General features: G+C 42.8%; 1 protein-coding gene across 7 annotated transcripts in view; it reads right to left on the reverse strand.

The window, feature by feature from the left end:
• Nucleotides 1-18,969, reverse strand: part of AKAP13 (A-kinase anchoring protein 13) — a 319,519-nt gene that overhangs the window by 48,743 nt on the left and 251,807 nt on the right. For all 7 annotated transcript variants that reach the window (XM_040256976.1, XM_040256975.1, XM_040256972.1 and 4 more), the window contains 3 exons: nucleotides 10,763-10,805; nucleotides 8,930-9,059; nucleotides 2,310-2,484 (listed from right to left, as the gene is read on the reverse strand). In XM_040256976.1, coding sequence (XP_040112910.1) covers nucleotides 2,310-2,484; nucleotides 8,930-9,059; nucleotides 10,763-10,805 — 348 coding nt within the window. The remainder of the gene's footprint in view (nucleotides 1-2,309; nucleotides 2,485-8,929; nucleotides 9,060-10,762; nucleotides 10,806-18,969) is intronic.

Below are 18,969 nucleotides of genomic sequence, written 5' to 3' on the forward strand. Positions count from 1 at the left end.
AAAAACCCAGATACCACGTAAGGAAGGTAAACCGTGATGAAGAAGCATTGGCAAATGCAGGCAGAAGATGCTGACAGTTACTAAACGGTTGAAATGAATCAAGTCCCTAATGGAGAACAGGATGTACACTGCTTGGGGATGTTCTTTTTTGCGTGCTCAGTTATGTACTAGTTTTCTAAAACACTTATTTTGTTGAAAAGACATTTTTAAGAACTATGTTTCATAGCAGAAAGCAGGTGTTCGGCCTGCTGTACTGCTGAGAGTTGCTGGAATATGAATTTCATGCAGCCAACCAAGAAATGTGGTCTCTCCCCATTCTTCTCTGAGGCCAACACTCCCGTCATGGAGAACAGGGGAGACAATTCTTTGCAGTGGAGGAAGAAATTTCCACAGCTCTCACTGGTACAGATTTAAAAGAGAAATGGAGTATTTAACACACAGGGTGGCTCACTCTGCCGCGCTGTTAGGCAGCCTCATGGTATGTGTGATCCTGGAGGATTCTGGAGGGAAGAAGAGGTGCCGGGATGGTAGGTCAGGGGTGTGAACAGCGACGTCCTCCTCGTGTTTACTTTAAGTACCTTGCAATGAATGCAAATTTACCTGTGCTCAATAATATCACTTATAAATTATATGTAGTTTCAACTAACAAACTACTGTAGAAACTGTACATCTGAGAATATTAAAATAACTAGTAACTGATCAGCAAACAAGAAAATGGCAACGCTGACTTCTCATTCCTAGAATGAGCTCTTTGGAAGTATAATATACGACATGTGTGTCATCTTTTTACATTACACACACACACACAGACACACACACACATAGCAGACTCTTCTGCCCACGAATTATCCAGGCAAGAAAACCGGAGTGGGGTGCCACTTCCTGCTCTAGGGGATCTTCCCGACGCAGGGATTGAACCCATGTCTCTTTCAACTCCTGCAGTAGCAGGTGGATTCTTTACCACTAGTGCCACCTGGGAATACACGTGTAGTAGGCCAAGAATGTTTTAACGCTAGATAAGCATACCAAAAAGGACCTGGTGACCGTTGCCCCAGACAACCAAGTCACTCCAGTACTGAGAAACTGTGCCTAGCAGCTAAGAAATTATCCTGGTGACAAGGCACTGGTGTATAAGAATGAGTCCTCTTAGAGCCTGAGCTGCAGACTAACGTGCTGCGGACGTACTGGACAGTGACAGCCTTTCGTCTCCTCGAGGTTGCATGGAACATGTGACAGTGCCGGAGCCCTCCATTTCCTGGTAAGTCACACACGACGGACGGCACGAGTGTGTGTGATATCTGCCCAGGAGGACGAAAACAGACACGAGAGCTCCCCAGAGGCTTTCTTTAAGGAAAAACAGGACAGAAGAACAAGGAGGGCTGAGACAACATGTGGAGTAAAATACATCCATGAAAGGCATTTTACGAACACATGTGTGTTAACACCAGTTGTCTAAAAAGTCACAACAGCTGCAGCATGGATAACACGGGCTCTGTGCCAGCTGTCACTCCACTCTGCCTCTAAAATTTAAGGAAGCAAGTGACTGGAAATTATTATTGTAACTCTTGACTCTGCTCAGGTACAGTTTTAAAAATTTTCAAATTTCAGTAAGTTAACTATCTTGAGTTAACAAGTCACTCGCGATATTTCACACAAATGACTGAAATCAAGACTGGGTCATGACATCACGGTCTGGGCAGTGCTTCTTGGGGACTGGGTTAGTCACTGTTTGGTCCAAACTGGTTACAGGTGTAACGTGACACCCATCACCTCTGCCTTCTGGATGACTGGCCCTTCACATCAGCCACGTCTGACCACAAGTGGCCTCCCTGATCTTCCCCGCTGTGCACGATGAGCACTACTCCTTTCTGTGTGTAACCGCATTTTGAGATGTAATGCCTCATAGCAAGGGTCTGCAAACTGCAGCCTGCTTTCATATGGCCCATGAACTGCAAATGGTTAGCACTGGAGTAAAAAGTGAGCCAAAGTGACTGACAAGGGACCACTGGGCGGCTTTGGGGTTTGAGACTATGAGATGGTTTTCATGCTGACATGGACTTCCAGAATAAGGCAGTGGCTTTGGGACAGCAGGAGAGGAAATTTGAAATCGGGCTCTTTGAGCAACATTAAGGGCTCCACATTCTCTTATCTGGAATGTGTGTCTCCAATGCTGTTTAAAGGAAGACAGAAAAAGGGCTACTTCTCCACATCAAAGAGGGACAGATAAGGGGTGGGAAGGACAGGAAACTAGAAATGAACGTTTCCGAGCCTGGGGCGTTTTATTGCACAGGAACACACACATCTCTTACTTGCACATGTGTAGGCGTCTTTGCTGGTGAAGGGCTTCATACACTGGCTGCAGACAATGGGACCCACAATCGAGATGGAACTGAAAGCGTGCCCGTTCACACTCTTCTTGTCCTTCTCCTTCTCTTTACATTCTTTCTCCTTCTCCTTAATTTTATCTTTTTCTTTTTCCTTTTCCTGCCAAAGAAAACAACCGACATTACATTGTTAACCAAACACTGGAAGGCCTTCCCTTCTAGAAGGCTACCGGGCTACCTGTGGTCAACAGTGGCTGGTCAATGTTTTGAATCAAAGTTAGGAATGCTGTCCTGGACATAAAAAAATTTTTTTATCAAGTTGTGTGCATTCGAGTTGCATTACAAAAACCTTAGGAAGATTGGGCAGGTTGAACAGTTTTGTCCTTGGCTTGGAAAGTCAAAGTGTTAGTCGCTCAGTTGTGTCTGACTCTTTGCAACCCCATGGACTGTAGTTTGCTAGGCTCCTCTGTTCATGGGATTCTCCAGGCATGAATACTGCAGTGGGCTGCCACTGCCTTCTTCAGGGGATCTTTCCAACCCAGGGATTGAACCCAGATCTCCTGCACTACAGGTGGATTCTTTACTGTCTGAGCCACCAGGAAAGCTATGCCAATAGACACGTTCATTGCCTAGGGACCAGCATGGGCACTGGAGGAGGAGGAGCCTGCAGGTCTCCTAAAACAGCCAGCGCTGAGCCCAGTTGCAGGGTGGGGAGCAGAAGAAAGGATGCGATGGTTCTGGGACCAGCCTGAGGAAGAGATGATTGGGCAGCGTGAAAAATGACTCAAGGTTCCCCACAACTGCTTCCCATCTATCACATACCCTTAAGAAAAGGCACATATCTGATAACTGCCTCCTCTACTCTAGCCAGAAATATGAACTACCCCCCACATAGACATTTGCTGTTCTTACTAATTCAAAGTTTCAAGGTTCAGCTTTGGCCCAGTTTTCAAACTGGAGGAGGAGGGGTTTAAACCCTAAAAATGCAAAGAAATACTAATAAGTGTTAGATCCTTAATAAAATATCCAAAGCAGTCAGGGGCATTTCAGGTACACACTACCCTTAGGAGATGAGGACCGTGTGGTCTAATCACATACACTCTTCATAAAAGGTCCTTCCCAGACACGGTTAGACAGACACTTGGCTGGTTAATCAACAGCAAATGAATAACTTTCTTTCAAACTAACTGGACCCTGAATTGTAATTTACAGAGGCAGGAGGAATGCATTTAGTAGTGGTCGTCATCACCAACTTTAGGGTACTATTGCTGTCATCCAAAACAATTCCTGAAAAAAGAGATACCCCGATGTCAGGTATCATGACAACTATCAAAGGCCTTATTTTCAATTGATGCCTTCTATCTACATTATTTCATCTGAATCAACAACTCTGAAGTGAGTAGGGTGGGCATTATGCCTCCCATTTCCTAACTGAAAAGATAAATAGCAAAGATAATAGCCGGCAAGAGTTGGAACAATCACTACGTGCCAAGCACTGCAGAAAGCAACTGATGTGAAATTTCTCATCAACAACCCAATGGCGTGTAAGGACCACCTATGATTTCCATGAAACACTCGAGGGCCGAGGCTGAGAGATGGCTCATGTACTAGAGGCCACACACCAGTAACTGCCCAAGAGGGAGCTAACTTCCAGATCTGCCAACTGTAAAGCTCAGCTCCTGGTCACTGCACTCTACTGCCAAGGACTAGAGACGTTTGTGCACTCACAGAATGTCACACAGCAAATGATCTGCAGTTAAAATAAAAAACCCAGGTCTTCTGACTCTGTATTCAGAACCCATCTGCTATACTGAAATGGTGAACATTTGTTAAGTCTGTGATTCACGTAAAGTCCTTTGTTAATAGCATGCATACAATAAAAATCTAAGAATCAAATTGCTACACTTTAGAACTATAAAAAACAACAGGAGAGGAAGGGAGGAAAAACAAACCACTTCACTTTATAAAACAGGAAACTGTTCTGAGTGAAAATTCGTTAACTGCTAAAGTATCTAAAACTCTTAATAAAAATCAGTATGAAGAAACTGAGTTTTTCTAATAATTTTTCTTCCAACTAAATTTTGTTAAAGGCTTCTCATATACAAAATATTAAACTGAAGAGCACCTGACCTTTTTGCTCAAGAAAGCTAAAAAAGTTGCTCTGAGAATTAAGATCTGTGGGCAGCTAGCTTACTCTCCCAAGCCTTGCTATGCTCTTCAAATCTGAACAGATAATCTCCCCATCCTTTGCGAGAATCCCAACCAGCTCCTCCAAGGATAAAAACAAAACAAAACAACAAACTCCACTGTCTCTCTCTGTGCCGGTCGGACGCTAGTGCTGTAAAGAAGTCAGGCGCTTACCTCCCCATGCTTTGGTCCTATGAATCTCACTGTTATGAGGGGTGCTTCATGAAACCGACCCCATTTTGCCGACATGATTCGACCCCCATGCCAGGAAATATGCTCTCACAGGAGGAGGGGCTCATGCCGGCGGGGCAGGGTCTGGCAGTTTTGAGCTGCCATTAGAGCAACCACTAGAGAAACTGTAAGAGGAAGCTGGGGACTGGTTGAGAAAAGGAACGGGGGAGGGCTGAGGCTGCGGGTTTCCTTAAGATAAACTTAACCATTTGCATGCTGCCAGTGCAGCCTGCTGCCCAGGCACAGAGGACCCAGGGCACGACACGGGACAAATTCCCCTGCACACGCTGTGCGGACAGTGCTTAAGCGGCAAGACGGGAGCTCTGGAAAAACTGAGGTGGATTTTTTTCTCAATGCTGGAAGTTAAGGAACACATCTATTTAAACAGATGTCCTCATTTGAAAAGCCATACATTTCTATAGAGAAAACTTTTTTGGTGAAGTCGCCTATGGAAAGGCAGTGATTGGCTGTTTTCTGAAGTTTGATTTTTCCAGGTTTAACTCCTGCCAAAATGTGTGCTGGGGAAATGGAAACTAATAATATTTACTGGGAATAATGCAAGAGACAACTACACTAGGATACTATGAGGGGAAATGATATTTTGATTCTTCTAAACCTACCATTTTAGACAAGTAATTATGATTTAAAAAAAAAACTCTCTGGAAAACTGTGAAGCATGTTATGATTAAGCGACTGAAGAAAAAAGAGAGATGATGACATCTAACATTGCTTTAAGTCTTGGCAAACACTACTTTACCCTAGTTGGCACCTTTGAAAGGCTAAGATGTTTAGTTCTTTTTTAGACACTTCACGGGAACTGGGAGGTGGAGTTGAATGTCTTGTCATGAAGCCGGGGAGTAGATTAACATCTGTGCAGCAATCTAATCCTTGCATCTAAAAAGGCCTACTTCAAATCAGATTAAGAATCTGTCTCAAACATCTCTGACCATCTCCTACTCGTCTGCAAAGAGGTCACACCCCACTCCCTCTGTAATGAGGACATTATACACACACACACACACACATAATATATGTGTGTGTGTATGTCTGTTATGAGTCTGCAGCAAGCAGACTCACTTATCAGGAAACAGTACTACCTCTTAAAGATACTAAAACACAAAAGCAGAAACTGCCTGCCAGTCTTCCTGTTTTATTTCCTGTTTAGGTTCTCCCTCTTTCACACACATACACGACTCAACATATTTATCTATTAACTCATGCCAGTTAATGAGAATTCTTGAAAGGACCTATAAAGGATCAGTACTCAATTTCCCCAAAATTTCTCATACTCACATACTACAGATAAAAAAAAAATATATATATATATATATATATAGCATGTATTATGTTACACATATAGCATACTATATATAGAGTGCTTACACTAAAAAACTAGTGCTAACATCTATAGTAGCATTTCAATTTATTAAGCATTATGGAGAAGTAACATTATTCAATCGGTAGGAAAACCAGTAGAGCCAGCATCATGACACCAAGAAAATATTCACTTATTTTTATGTTATCCTTTTAGAGAATCAAACATTTCTGAATGGAAAAGCCCTCCTGTGGGTACAACGGCAAAGACAGACAAGGTATTTAATGCAAGCAACTTAACATAAAATGTGGGGCTTCCCTGGTGGCTCAGTAGTAAAGATTCCCCTGCAATGCAGGAGACGTGGGTTTGATCCCTGGGTTGGGAAGATCCCCTAGAGAAAGAAATGGAAACCCATTCCAGTATTTTTGCCTGGGAAATCCCACGGACAGAGGAGACTGGTGGACTATAGTCTGCTGCTAAGTCGCTTCAGTCATGTCTGACTCTGTGCGACCCCATAGACAGCAGGCCACCAGGCTCCCCTGTCCCTGGGATTCTCCAGGCAAGAACACTGGAGTGGGTTGCCATTTCCTTCTCTAATGCATGAAAGTGAAAAGTGAAAGTCAAGTCGCTCCATCATGCCCGACTCTTAGCGACCCCATGGACTGAAGCCCGCCAGGCTCCTCCGTCCATGGGATTTTCCAGGCAAGAGTACTGGAGTAGGGTGCCATTGCCTTCTCCGGGACTATAGTCTATGGGGTCACAAAAACAGTTGGACACGACTTAGTGACTAAACAACAATATCATAAAATGCATTACTTCACCAATTCTCCTGTTTCTTACTATCTTTTGGTGCATGGACAAAAGCTGAGCTATCCTTTGTGAGCTATCCTTCAAAAACAATCTTATTTGAAGTGAGCTGGTTAAGCTTCTTAATAAACTGATAATGTGGCTAAAGGGGTGCCTGCACTCCTGATAATGTGAAGTGGGTTGCAATCCAGGGTTACAGATTTGTAACTCTGGAGAATTTCCATCGCTAGAGATAGCACAAGCTGCCAGAGACCAAATCTTGGGGCCAAGAGCCTGAAAGGGGAAGCGGTCTCATTGCAAGAGCCCAGCCACTCTGACGGAGAAGCTGGGAGGTGAGAGGTCATCTAAAGATGGTTTGCTGCTGCCGCCAGGCTGCACTTGTGCACACACTACCTTCTTTTTGCCTGCTCCCTTCTCTTCAGCCCTCTCCTAGCCAGCTCCAGACTCCAGCCCTTTGAGGTTATTTCTTTTGCCTGCCCCCTTCTCTTCAGCCCTCTCCTAGCCAGCTCCAGACTCCAGCCCTTTGAGGTTATTAACAAAATTAAAAGAAAGAGACACTGTGCAGCTCACTCTTGCTGAAGAGTGAACATGAACTGGACAGTATTACTTGGCAGAAGTCAGATCACAAGATATGACCTGGTCTGTGACCTGAAGTGTGCTTCTCTGGGCCGAGGTTGGGGAAATAAGGAGACCGGTACGAGATGTTCTGAAAGGTCGGGTCCCAGTTTCTGTGTTCAGCCTCGCGTCGTCTCGCTCACGTCTGCTTGTACTGCCTCACCAAAGCCGTCAGTGGCGTATTCACTACTCTGCCCCTAAGCTGGCGTCACGAGGGAGATGGATGGAGAAGGGGGAATTCTCCACTTCACCCTGGTCTTCTGGTTAAAAGTTTGTTTGGAGAAAAGATTTCACAGTTTAAAACCAAAATAAAAGGCAAGAGAAACACTTGGAATCATCTGAACAGACGGTAAACATCGTCCGGGTAAAGACCGTGTGCTTTGGTTCCTCCACCTGCTTGTCAGCACCTAGCAGAATGCTGACTCCATCAGACACTCTTGGCCAATTAACACTGCTCTTTCAAGGAGGCCTTCTTCTGTCGACGCCCAACCAGTGGCCAAGGCAGCTGGTAAGAGAGGCACGGCTCTATTTTGAGCCCTGCTGCCACACAAAGAAGTGTTCTGCCCTCTTTAACCTTAACTGTTTTGAATCATAAAACAAGGCTAAGCATGAGGTTAGTGCTTAAACATGAGACTATTCCAGAAATGGTTCGCTAGACTCTTCGTGCGTCTTCCAGTTTGCCTACTTTCTGTCCATTCTGCACTTGGGCAGGTGAAATGAGGAGAAAATGTAATTGTGGTGGCAGGTTTTCTGGAAAAATTTGAGTGATGACCAAACCTAGTATTTGCTGAAAGAAAAGAGATCTTACCTCATTTACAAAACTTAATAATTATGTACCTGTGCGTATGCATATAACACACAGATATATAGTGATTCCTGTGCAAGAAGTCCTTAATTGAGTCCCAATTCTTTTCCTACTTATTTTGTTGGAGGTTAGATGGGTGAATAGAGTGAGTGTAGGAAAGTGAGAGGCAGGAAGTTTTCCTCACTGATTTGAAACAGAATCTTCCGGTTTAGCAATGGGAATTAGTATAAAAAAGTTAACTCTTTTTTTCTTTTTAAAAATACATTCAAAAAATATTAGAAGAGTTTTAATCTCTAATGTGGAATTATTACAGATAATTTTTATTTCTGATGTTTTTCCCAGATGAGGTACCTTACTCCTAATAAAAGGAGATAATATCTACCTTACAGTGTGTGGAAAGGATTAAATCAGATAATACATGGGAAGCTTTCAGCATACGGTAAAAACTCAACTGACAGTGTTATCCCTTATTGTTGTTTTTCTAGCTGTTAGTTTTCTTCAGGTATTAGCTTCCTGCAGCCAGCATCTCTCAACTCAATTCCACAGGACCCCACCATGTAATTAGTTTCTGGGTGTGTGCTGTGCCTGGAGCCTACTGAGGGCTGGCTGAGGGGGTCACACAGAAACGCCCACAACAGTACTTACCTTGCTCTTTTTACTGCTGGACATTTTGTTCTTGATGTAGCTGAACGTACGACTGACTTTGGTTCCACTCTTTATTTCAAAATCTTTCTTGGGGCTTTGTGGCAGGAAATTAAAGTTCTCTTCTGTTATACTAAATAGAGAACAGAAGAGTTTTTAAAAAGATTACAGAAGTTGGTTTTTTAAAAATTAAAACACTCTACATGTAATTCTTTGTAACCATCACTGTCAGGTACTATTTTGGCTACAACTCACAGCCAACTTATATGCTCATGTGCAAATGCGAAAAGGGGTAAGAGGTGGCCAGAGGCTGCTGAAACGTTTTATATAATAATATCAACCCAACAACAGAGCGTACCACAATGCTCACGTCCTATTGCGAAAACTTGGCTAAATTTTCTTATGTCAGTTATTAGTGTTTCACTATTGGGTTTTCAGGGATCTGATGCTAATTGTTGATTAGTATTAATGATCAATTAGTCATTAATTACTTTATCTGAAATTGCTTAACCTAAAACAGCACCCAATGTATAAACTTCTTTGCATTAAACAGGTGTCTAAAAAGAAACCCACAGATGCAAACCAAGGAGTTTTTATGACTGAATGCATGTACAAGTTCCCTCATAGCAGAGATCACACCTTTTATTTAGGTTTCTGGCACACTGGACCGTCAACATGTGAATTCGGCTATGCACGATTTAAGGAGGGAATATACTGAATGGTAGGTAGAACTGACACTGAGGGTAGAAAGATCTACTGCAGGACTTTCACAGAGACCTGGAGGTTCTGACCTACTTGTTTAAGACACCTATGTCCTAAGTCCATCCATGATGGGTATCTCCAGACCTGGGAAATTCACAAAGGTTGAGTTCCTCAAAGAATGCGGGGCCCTTGTACACAGTATCATTTGTGCACACATACAACTACGTAGAACTGTTACATAATACATCATCTATTATACAGAAATCCATTCCAACTACTTTTCCTAGTGTTCCAGAACAGTTACACTAGAAATTTTCCATTGGAAAAGTAGTGTTTGCCTCGAGGGCTTCTGTGAGAGCAGAGACAAGCAGGACCACATGGGTCCTGTTCAGTAGCTCAAGTCTATTTATATTTAAAATACTGCTTGAAATATAAAGCAGTCTGTTACTAAGACAAAGGGGAAATGAAAATCACTGCTCTAGAAAGAACAAAGAGTAAGCAGAATATGGTTAAGTGCAAACAAAAGGACTCATATCCAGAGAGTTCTGGATTACTGGGTCACAATTGATTCCTTTGTGAAAAGGAAGGCAATTTATAAGACAGTGCAGGGCAACAATCAGAATCCCAATTATGCTTAAAATCAAATATTTAATCTCATAAGCTTGAATAATAAACAATGAGTCAAAATAGCAATCTTTTGCCTGCTGTTAAAAACCAAGTCACTTCCCTGGACAGAGATGTCTGAACCTACCGTGAAGAAAACAGCTTTAAAGCTTCCGAGGGCTAAGTAGGCAGCAATACTGTGTGAATACCAACACACACACACTGTGAAACACAATGTTCTTGGACTTAGAAATTCCCGTAAGCAAAGAGTGCAAAGTTCATAAAGTTAATACAAGTGTATCCTTACGTGAATAAGTGCACCGATAATCTCCATCTATAGGACGCCACAACGAATAAAGGTAGAACGCTATCCAGGACATAAATTTAAAGCCAATATTCCAAATTTATCAATCAAGGAAGTAAAATTCCAGTAAGTTCAATTAACTTATTATGCATAAATGTGTTAAGACATTTTGGATTTCCTTCATTTCATCTTTAGAAAAGGAGTAGCAAAATAAACATATATAGTACCTCCCAGTCAGATTAGAGCTGGTGCTGTGGAAGGGCCGCGAACCTGGAAAACAAGAACGGCAGGAAAAAAATCAGAACAAAAGCATCTTACCTGGATAACAGATAAAATGTTTAATGTTTTTGTGACTGACACAGATAAAGCAAAAATAGCCTCTGAAAGCCAGTGTGGGGAGCTTTTCCTTCTGAGGGTTTGGAAGAAGGAAAACTTGAAAATGAAACCCTCAAATTAGAACTGGAAATTGGCAGCAACTGGGAGTGAATTTCTCATGGGGAAAACTTTTTTAAATCCAGGATTCAAGTAACCAAAGAAACCCCAAAATGAAACAACAAAAATGCTCAAATGTATGTCTAATTCCTGTTCTTACGAAGGTTCATCAGAGTCCATAGGCCATCTTTCTGAGATGCTGTCAGAGGAGGAATATACAACAGGAAATGACATGTCATTTTCTGCATGCTGTTAATCTTGTGTTCATATATATCTATACTAAAAGTCTAGCTAATACATGCCTGACATTTTCCTGAGCATTCCTAGAAATGGATTAGAGCATTAGGAAACCAACAGAAAAGAGCATTAGACTCAACTTATAAGGTCTAGGGTTTGCCACTAATTTGGGGTGAGATCTCCAGACTTCATTTCTTCATCTCTGAAATAAGGAAGATAAAACAGATGCTAAGGGTCTTTCTAGATTGATACTGATCAGATGAGTAGGGCAGATATATGATTCCTCCTTCCATAACCATCAGACCATAAACTGAAATGAGTCATTACGTCAATAGCTAAATAAGACAGGGCATTAAATAAAACAAATACAGAAGTAGTGATACCGTTATTTTTACCTATGATAGGTTAATGACAAATGGTTTCCAAGTTTTAGGAGATCAAGTATAGAAACACCTTCTGTGTGTGATTCCAGGTAGACAAAGGTTGCTCTATGTAGCTACTGTTATAATGTGGACAAAATATACCTTTCTCCTTGAGGTTACTGAAACTTCAATTTGATAGAGATTTGAAAAATGTTCTACTACCAAATTATCAACATTTGAAACTCTTAAGAACTCCCAAATTGTTCCAGATCCTTGAACAGAAATGCAAAGGTGAAGCCATTACTAACACGTAGCCAACATGTGTAAATAATGCATTAGAAACTTAAAAATGAATTCAGAGGCTTCAAAAGACCGCTTTCACAGTTTTCCTTTTACTTGTCTGGGGCTCTCCTTCGGTTCCACTTATGATGCACAGCAACAACAGCCAGGAGAGAGGAAGAGCAAGACCTGGGATCTGTCTTTCAGCTCTGCATGATCCGGTGAGAACACCAACATTTAAACCTCAGAATGCCTTCATTTACCTAAACAAATGAGTGTGGTTTAGACTGGGGGCTTTAAAAGTTTTACACTTAAGGAGCCCCGATTGATATAAGCACCATCAAGTTCTCTCAGGCTGCCAGGATTCTGCTGTACATGTAATCAATTATCTAGTAAGTTACCACCTTAGTAATATGAACAAAGTAAAAATAAAACCCATAAAGAAAAACACCAACCAGCAGAGAGCCTGGCCAAGACTAAGCTCCCAGAAGGTTTCTGTCAAATAAACTAAGAACTTAACAAATACTGTGAGAATCTGTAACTCCTATAAGGATTTCCAACTTTTTTGCTGCTGAAAGATACTTCAATTCATTTTAATTCATTTATCATAACCTCTCAGGTATGGTTCTGAAAGCAGTAATTCACCAATGTTTCTAAAATAAATGCTTCTGACTTTCCCTAAGTGTCAAGTTTTCAGAGCATCTAAGAACATGATATAACCAACGTTACTTCCATAACATAATTACAGACAGAAGCAAAGAAATCTGTCATTGAATTTAGCCTATTAAGTACTACTGCAAGTAAATAACATGTTTCAATGAGACCTATTTTGTTTTAAGGCATGAAACAACCTGAAGACCTAATACAGTAACATTCCAGAACTGGAGCTGTTGGGCGGACACAGTATTTGTAAAAGTGTGTTCCATCCACGGAACACTTGTCTCCTGAGACGTCACATGTTGTCTTGCACATACTGTGGTTTACCTGGTTAATACATTTTGGAATCACAGCATATTGAACACTACCTTCAAAATTCACAAGATACACATAAGCCTTTGAAACCTGCTTAAAATAGTTTCCTAAATTTATATGGTCAAGAATCAACCCTTCCCCCCTACTGCCCCATCCCTCTACCCCATAATTCTCCCTGTATTTTTGAGTTTAAGGAACACATTTTGAGGAATGCTGGATATTTGATTCAAGGGTTTCTTTGAGCTTCTATACTTTGTGATGATGATATGTTGGATTAACTGAGTAACCGGTGCTGATTAACTGAATAACCAGTCAATTTTATATTAGTGGTAGAAGAAATACTATTGGAACCTTAATTTTATTTGTCATGCTAATCTATTTCCAAGCATATTACAAATACTCAACAGCCTTGAGAATTTGTAAAAACTCAAAAGTTGTAGATGGAGTTTCACAGCTTCCCTCCTATGACAACTGGTATGGAGTGAAAATTTTATGTGCCTATACCAAAGGCATTTTACTTGTGAAGAAGTATTGAACATATAAGATACTCATTTGTGCATAAGCCACTTTCCTTTAAGAACAATGCAAAAATGTCACCTTGAAGTTGATATTGCTAAATATTAAATTTTAATGTTTAAGTATTAAATAAATACTGCTCAAACTTAGGATCAGCAAATGGTGCTGAATTAGGATGCTTAATCACATTTATATTATAATTGCCTGAGACTAATATGATTTATATGAAATGAAAACAATTCATTATTTAGCTTTATATAGCAAGTATTTTCTCCATTAAAAGCAGCAATCCTGGAATTCTCTAGAAATCTCATACAACTGAAAAGAGTAATTTTCATGGGGGTCGGCGTTCATTTCCTGAGTTTACTAAAACTAATACTAAATTAGGTTTTATTAAGTAATGATATAATAATCTGAAACCTACAGTGCAGTGAAAGGATTGAAAACTAAAAGTTCCAAAGGAACTTCTTCCAACCAATTAATTCATGTGGTTTAATCTCAAAGAAAAGATATTCTTAAAGAAACGGTCTGGGGTAGTTCCCTGGTGGCCTAGAGGTTAAGATTTGAGCTTTCACTGCCATGGCCCGGGTTCAGTACCTGGCTGGAGAACTGAGATCCCACAAGCCATGCAGCACAGCGCCCCCGCCCCACCAACAAACAAAAAAACTGACAAAGATGGGGGGGGAAAGGTGAGAAGAAAAAAGTTTGACAGTGACTTTTAAATGTCACAGATGGACATCTAGGTATCTGTCCTATGAGACAAAAAAGGGGAAACAATGACAATGAAATTTACATGACTGAATGGAACGTTTTCGAGAAGTCAGTACGCAGCGTTACAAAAGGCACAAGGTGGGATGGGAGCCCCTTATGCCTTTGCAGGGATCACTGTTTTGAGATGCTGTCTCGGGCCTTGGAACTGGGTCACTGGATCAGGCAACATTGGTGGTGTACAAGACAAAAACTTTATTCATTTATCCAAATTCATTTTCAAAGCTAAGCATGAAGGCGAATGATTCAGCAGTGGTGACATGCAAGAGGATAAAAGCCCCCCAGTCTCTTAGTAGGAAGCCTACGGCATTTTCAGCGCTGGTCAGGCCCTGGAGAGCAGCCACTGGACCCCAAAGTTGCTTACTTACTATGCAACTCCTCCTCCTCATCACTGGAGTAAGAAGAGCCAAGAGAAAAGAGAGTTTTAGACTTAAGGAGGAGAGGTGAGATGCTGACGGAGAGCGAGATCCGCCGTGCTGGCCGCATCTGCTGCTGGGCTGAGGAACAGGTTAACAGAAGACATTAGCGCCTGTGGATCACACCAGAACAAAGACCCACAGTGCCGAGACCCATGCCACTGGCCTGAAGGATGCCAGGGGAGGCTGTCTGGGCCTCTAGGCACCAACTATTCACATGTCCACCTTTCTTCCTCAATATGCAGAATGGTAATACGGCTTAAGAAAATGCATCCAACAAAGACATGTTCTTGTTAGACTATGAAAACAGGAAGTGCGCTACTTTTCACAGCCATCATTTACAGCTGGGGTTCCCCCCCCCCCCCCACCCCGTTCAAGGTAAGGAAACGCCTTGCATGGCGGTGTTCCTCGGGATTCAGTATCGGCTCTCTTCCCGCCCATCCCAAACCTCCTCATTCACTGTTGCCTTTTCAAGTACAATCTGCAGGTGATCCAGTCATGACTCACAGCTTTCTATTTTCAAGTCTGGTCTGTCCTTTGAATTCAAGCCTCATTCATCTCACTGCCTACCTGTGGGCAGACATCCCACAGCAGCTCAAACTCAACAAGCACATACATCAACTCAGCCCCTTCCTCCAGACTTGTTCCTCCTCGTTTACTCTCTCCTTTGGTGAGTGGTACCTAACATCTAACTCATCATACAGGACAGAAACCTGGACACTACCCTTGAATCCTTTTATAGCCTCTCACTCAGCCCTTTTAATTCTGTCTTCTAGAATTCTCTGAACATCAGCTTCTTCTCTACTGCCACTGGTTTGCACCTGCTTTGGACCAGCATCTGCTCTCATCAGAACTCTGCAAGAGCCTTCTACTCACCTACCAGCCTCTCCTTCCCAACACGGTCTTCAGTGAGGTCTCTCTGCAGTGTCAGAATCGATCAGTTGATTTAACAAAAACCACTCCACTGCCCTCAGACAAGAAGCCCAGAGTCCTCAGTCTAGCTTTCCACCTGCTAACAAACCCAGTGATTTCCTCTTGGTCTTGACTTTGGTATCACTTCTCCCCAGGGCTTCCCTGGTGGCTCAGATGGTAAAGAATCCGCCTGCAATGCGGGAGACCTGGGTTCAATCCCTGGGTTGGGAAGATCCCCTGGAGGAGGGCATGGCAACCCACACCAGTATTCTTGCCTGGAGAATCCCCATAGACAGAGAAGCCTGCTGGGCAACAGTCCAAAGGGTCGCAAAGAGTCGGATATGACTGAAGTGACTTAGCACAGTACCCAGTTAGGCTTCTCTGACCCCTCAAGTAGGGGCTTCTGAGCACCCAATGTTTCTTTCAACTGCCACATGTATCATCATCTGCTACACTCAACTGTTCTCCTGTCCTTGAGCTGAAGTGTGGGGAGAAAAGGAATCATATCTGGAAGGTCAGGCCTCTCCTTTCACTGTCTCGCCTGGTGCCTGGCAAAGGACAGGTACCTTTGACTAATTTAACAAATGAATAAATGAATTTCCTTTTGTCACGCTTTCTGTAAGGTCAACATTCTAAATAAAATGAAAGAAAAAACGCTGTACCTACTCAGCACAACAGACACTCCATACCCCAGGTAAATGCCTAGCAATGGCAGACCAAAGGGTGTAGCCACAGCTCCTACCAGAGTGCAAAGAAACGCCACAAATTCACGTGCATTGGCTTTTTCAGCAGTGGCAGTCCAGTGCAAAACGAAGATACCATTTTAATGTGTGTTCTATAGTATTCCCAAATGTGAAGCATATATATAAGAAATGAAAATAAGCTCTCTTAATTACCCAAATCTCAGAGTATCCCCTTCTTCTGTTACACAATCATGGATCATAAAGAAAAACCTACTTGTAACAATAAGGAGTATCTCCAACATGTATGGAAAGAATATGTTCTGCTAACACAGGGATTCAGTTTTAAAATGCACTCAAATTTAATGACCATGAATATATTCCAGCCTCATACTTTAATCAAAAGGCCAATACCAAAAGTCAATCTGGGGATTTCCCTGGTGGTCCAGTGGTTAAGAGTCTGCCTTGCAATGAAGGGACACAGGTTTGACCCCTGGTCGGGGAACAAAGATCCCACCTTCTGAGGAGCTTATAAGCCTACACACCACAACGAAAGATCCTGCTTGCTGCCTGAGACCTCACGCAGTCATAAACACATATTTTTTAAAAAGTCAATTTGCTTGACTGAATTTCTGTTCTGATGAATTTGTCAAATATTATCTTCTCCAAATAGAACTACCCTAAGAAAGTAAATGTATTCCAGTAACGTCTCCTCCCACCATCCAGTTAAGAGAGGGAGACTAAGCACAGAAAGCAGAGATAAAATACTGTCACTGGTGCCGCTGCCCAGAGGCCCACTCTGATCTTTGGTCATGTGAGTCACTTCGTGTTGAAGATCTGGTACATTTTATACATCAAATGCCACAGTTTGGTTCTTAAGACCCACTCAGCTTTTGTGGTCAATTACAAGCGAGCGCTACTGTCAAAGCATGCCCAGGAACTTGGCCAATTCACCCACCCCAAGTGAAGGTCTGAGAACGATCCCAAGGACAAGTGCCACCTGGGGACATTGTTCTCTGTGACAACAAGCCATGTGAAATGAAAGGCAAAACGAAACCTCCGTAAGAAGCCCAGGAGGTTTCACGGTGCAATGGGTATCATTCTCCCACTGACATGCTTAGCAGTGCATGCACGTGTGCGTGCTAAGTCGCTTCAGCTGTGCCTGACTTTCCAGCGATGGAGTGTAGACCCCCAGGCTCCTTTGTCCACGGGATTCTCAAGAATACTGGAGTGGGTTGCCATGCCCTCCTCCAAGGGATCTGCCCAACCCAGGGATCAAACCCCAATCAACTCCACAGTTTATTGTCTGTAAGCATCTTCTGGGTGCAAGCAGTAACAAGTTTAAAAACACAGACTTGTGAAGGGATTGTCTGTAATAACTGGCTTATTCTGGGTATGCAAACATAAAGTTTACTCTTAAGTTCTAATGATAAACCATCAGAGTCTCCTGGCAAGCTGGGAGTCTACAGTCAACCCTAGGCTGCGAACACATTTCCTGGAGCGGCTTCTCTGAGGGCAGTGTCCCGCCAGTTTGGGAATAATGCTGAGTCTGTCTGTTTTTCTAATCTGGCCAGTGACCCAGTGACAGTCCAGGCAACAGTTTAGTGGACGTTTGCAGAAAAGCTCAAATGGTAACAGCTGGGAAAGGCTGTGGGAAAAGCTGCTAACTTCCTTCAAGCGGGAATCTAGAACACAAGTAAAAGCTGGGAAGCGGTGAGAGGATGCTGAGTTTAGGAAGTATTAATATATTGTACTGAGACAAGCAGGTTTGCTTGTAAGACACAGCCAGTTAAAGACAAGCGAGAGATCATATTCCAGGTCTTCACCACTGCTTAGACCCTGGTCAGAGAAAAAGGGACCCCTACACTGCTGGATGATGAACACATTCATTCCACAGTGACAACAAATGCTTCCCACAAGGCAGGAAACATGCTAGTGCGAATGTAAAATAAATACACATTTAAGCCCTACCCCATTATTAGCCCTGCTGAATAGTTCAAGGACTTGAGGTCACACAGCCACTAAGTATGCTTACCATAAAATACCTGAAGGGTTCCACACACTTTAGGCTTTAAAAGCACAGGGTAGGTTTTAATTCTGATACTTTCAACAGGGAAGACCATGACCAAAGCTGAATCATGCAGGGTATTTAAGAGATCTGGAGTAAAGATTTGCATGTGTGGCAGAAACCAAGAACCATCCAGTTACCCTGAGGCTTAGAGGCACAGCATGAAAGAAGTTTTATTAGTCTTCTGTTTAACAGCCAAAATTTTTATATCTGCCAAAAAAAAATTATGTTTCCAGAGCGGAATAAAAAAAAGAAAAAGTCGGGAAATTAATTCAATTGTACATGAGGAGGGACTTAAGAGAAATACTGTCATTAAGAGTGGATAAGCCCTCCAATTATAGCCTGCGCTCACTTAGGGAAGTAGTTAGGACCAGTTCATCATTCAAATCTACATGAAATGTACATTACAAATCAGAATGAGTGGCCTCCACTTTGATGAAAGGGCTGAACTCTCTCATTCCAAGCTCTATCCATGACAGCCACCAGCCATGGAGCTCAGAGCTCAGTCCCCCTCAGGGAGGGACAGCCACCAGCCATGGAGCTCAGACCCCTGAAGGAGAGATGGGCATTGGCCACAGAGCTTGGTTCCCCCTCCGGGAGGGATGGCCACCGGCCACGGAGCTCGGTCCCCCTCGGGGAGGGACAGCCACTGCCACAGAGCTCAGACCCCTCAGGGAGGGACAGGCACTGGCCACGGAGCTCAGTCCCCCTCGGGGAGGGTAGGCCACCAGCCACGGAGCTCAGTCCCCCTCAGGGAGGGAAGGCCACCGGCCACGGAGCTCAGTCCCCCTC

This window comes from Oryx dammah, unplaced genomic scaffold, assembly GCF_014754425.2.
Source record: "Oryx dammah isolate SB20612 unplaced genomic scaffold, SCBI_Odam_1.1 HiC_scaffold_16, whole genome shotgun sequence".
Classification (NCBI taxonomy): Eukaryota; Metazoa; Chordata; class Mammalia; order Artiodactyla; family Bovidae; genus Oryx; species Oryx dammah.